The 1080-nt window shown below is 47.2% G+C and overlaps 1 protein-coding gene across 1 annotated transcript; it reads right to left on the reverse strand.

Annotated features, from left to right (window-relative positions):
• Positions 1 to 91: 91 nt before the first annotated feature.
• On the reverse strand, positions 92 to 363 carry PHALS_10221 (uncharacterized protein; the record flags this gene model as incomplete). Its single annotated transcript, XM_024725608.1, has 2 exons — positions 92 to 283; positions 358 to 363. The coding sequence occupies 2 exons, from the start codon at positions 361 to 363 to the stop codon at positions 92 to 94; spliced, it is 198 nt and encodes a 65-aa protein (XP_024576367.1).
• Positions 364 to 1080: the final 717 nt, after the last annotated feature.

The raw sequence follows: 1080 nt of genomic DNA on the forward strand, positions 1-1080 counted from the left end.
TGCTACTGTGCAGATGCGTTGTTGCAGATGCGATGTTCACTTAACAATTATACACACGCCAGGCAATTGATATTCTAAAACGCTAAGGCGATCAGGCGAATTTCGAACGATGACGGCGGCAAACTCGACGTTCAGCTCGACACTCAACCGCACCTAGCCTTGACTTTGTTTGAGAGGTGAATTTGCCAACGATCTGTAAATACCGTTTTGCCGTAGGCGTCTGGCACTCTCGGCCAATCCACTCATTCAACAAATTAAAGTCGACCCATGCTTTCGGTTGTTTCTGTTGAAGTCAGCAAAGTTCGTCATCCTGGAGTCAGCAAGGTTCCTCACTATGACGTGATCAAGGATCAGAACCAGCATCAGGTTGAGGTTGAAGAAGGTTACGTTCAAGTTCAAGAGTAGGCTAGGAACCATTCATTCTAGAGCGCGTGGCAACCAGTCATTTCAGACAGCATAAGTAGGAGTCAATCACCGTCAACAGTCTCCTTCTCATCCTCTCGACTCTTAAAAACTTAAAAGGTTATGAGCCCAACAACCAGTGATGCGAGGGACATACTCCGCGAAGACAATTACTTAGTGTGGGAGTTTAACGCACGAGTGAAACTCGCAAAAAAGGGACTTGTCCAACACATCGACGCAACGAAGGCCCCGAGTGCTGGTGACGCGCATGCGTCTGAATGGGAATTCAACGATACGTAGGCCTTTGCGATGATATCGACCATGATCATCGTCAACCTATAGTCGATGATACGCAATGCGCAGACGACTGCCCAAGCCTGGAAAATACTCAAGAGCTTCTTCTTAAGACGTAGTATCCATAATCGGGTACAAATGCGCAGAAAGCTACACGACTTCAAGATGTCAAGGTCGGAAATGTCATGGACCATTTCCTCAAGTTCGATGAGCTATGCATGTCGATGCAGGCCATCGGTGAAGAAATCTCGTATGACGAACAACTCGTCATCCTCCTGGGAAGTCTCCCGGACGACTACGACCAAATTATCATGATCATCGAAAATATGCCGAGCATCGACCTCTTTCAAGCCAAAGAGATGCTTTGACGCGAATACGAAGGCA

This window comes from Plasmopara halstedii (genome assembly GCF_900000015.1).
Source record: "Plasmopara halstedii genome assembly, contig: Scaffold_470, whole genome shotgun sequence".
NCBI lineage: Eukaryota > Oomycota > Peronosporomycetes > Peronosporales > Peronosporaceae > Plasmopara > Plasmopara halstedii.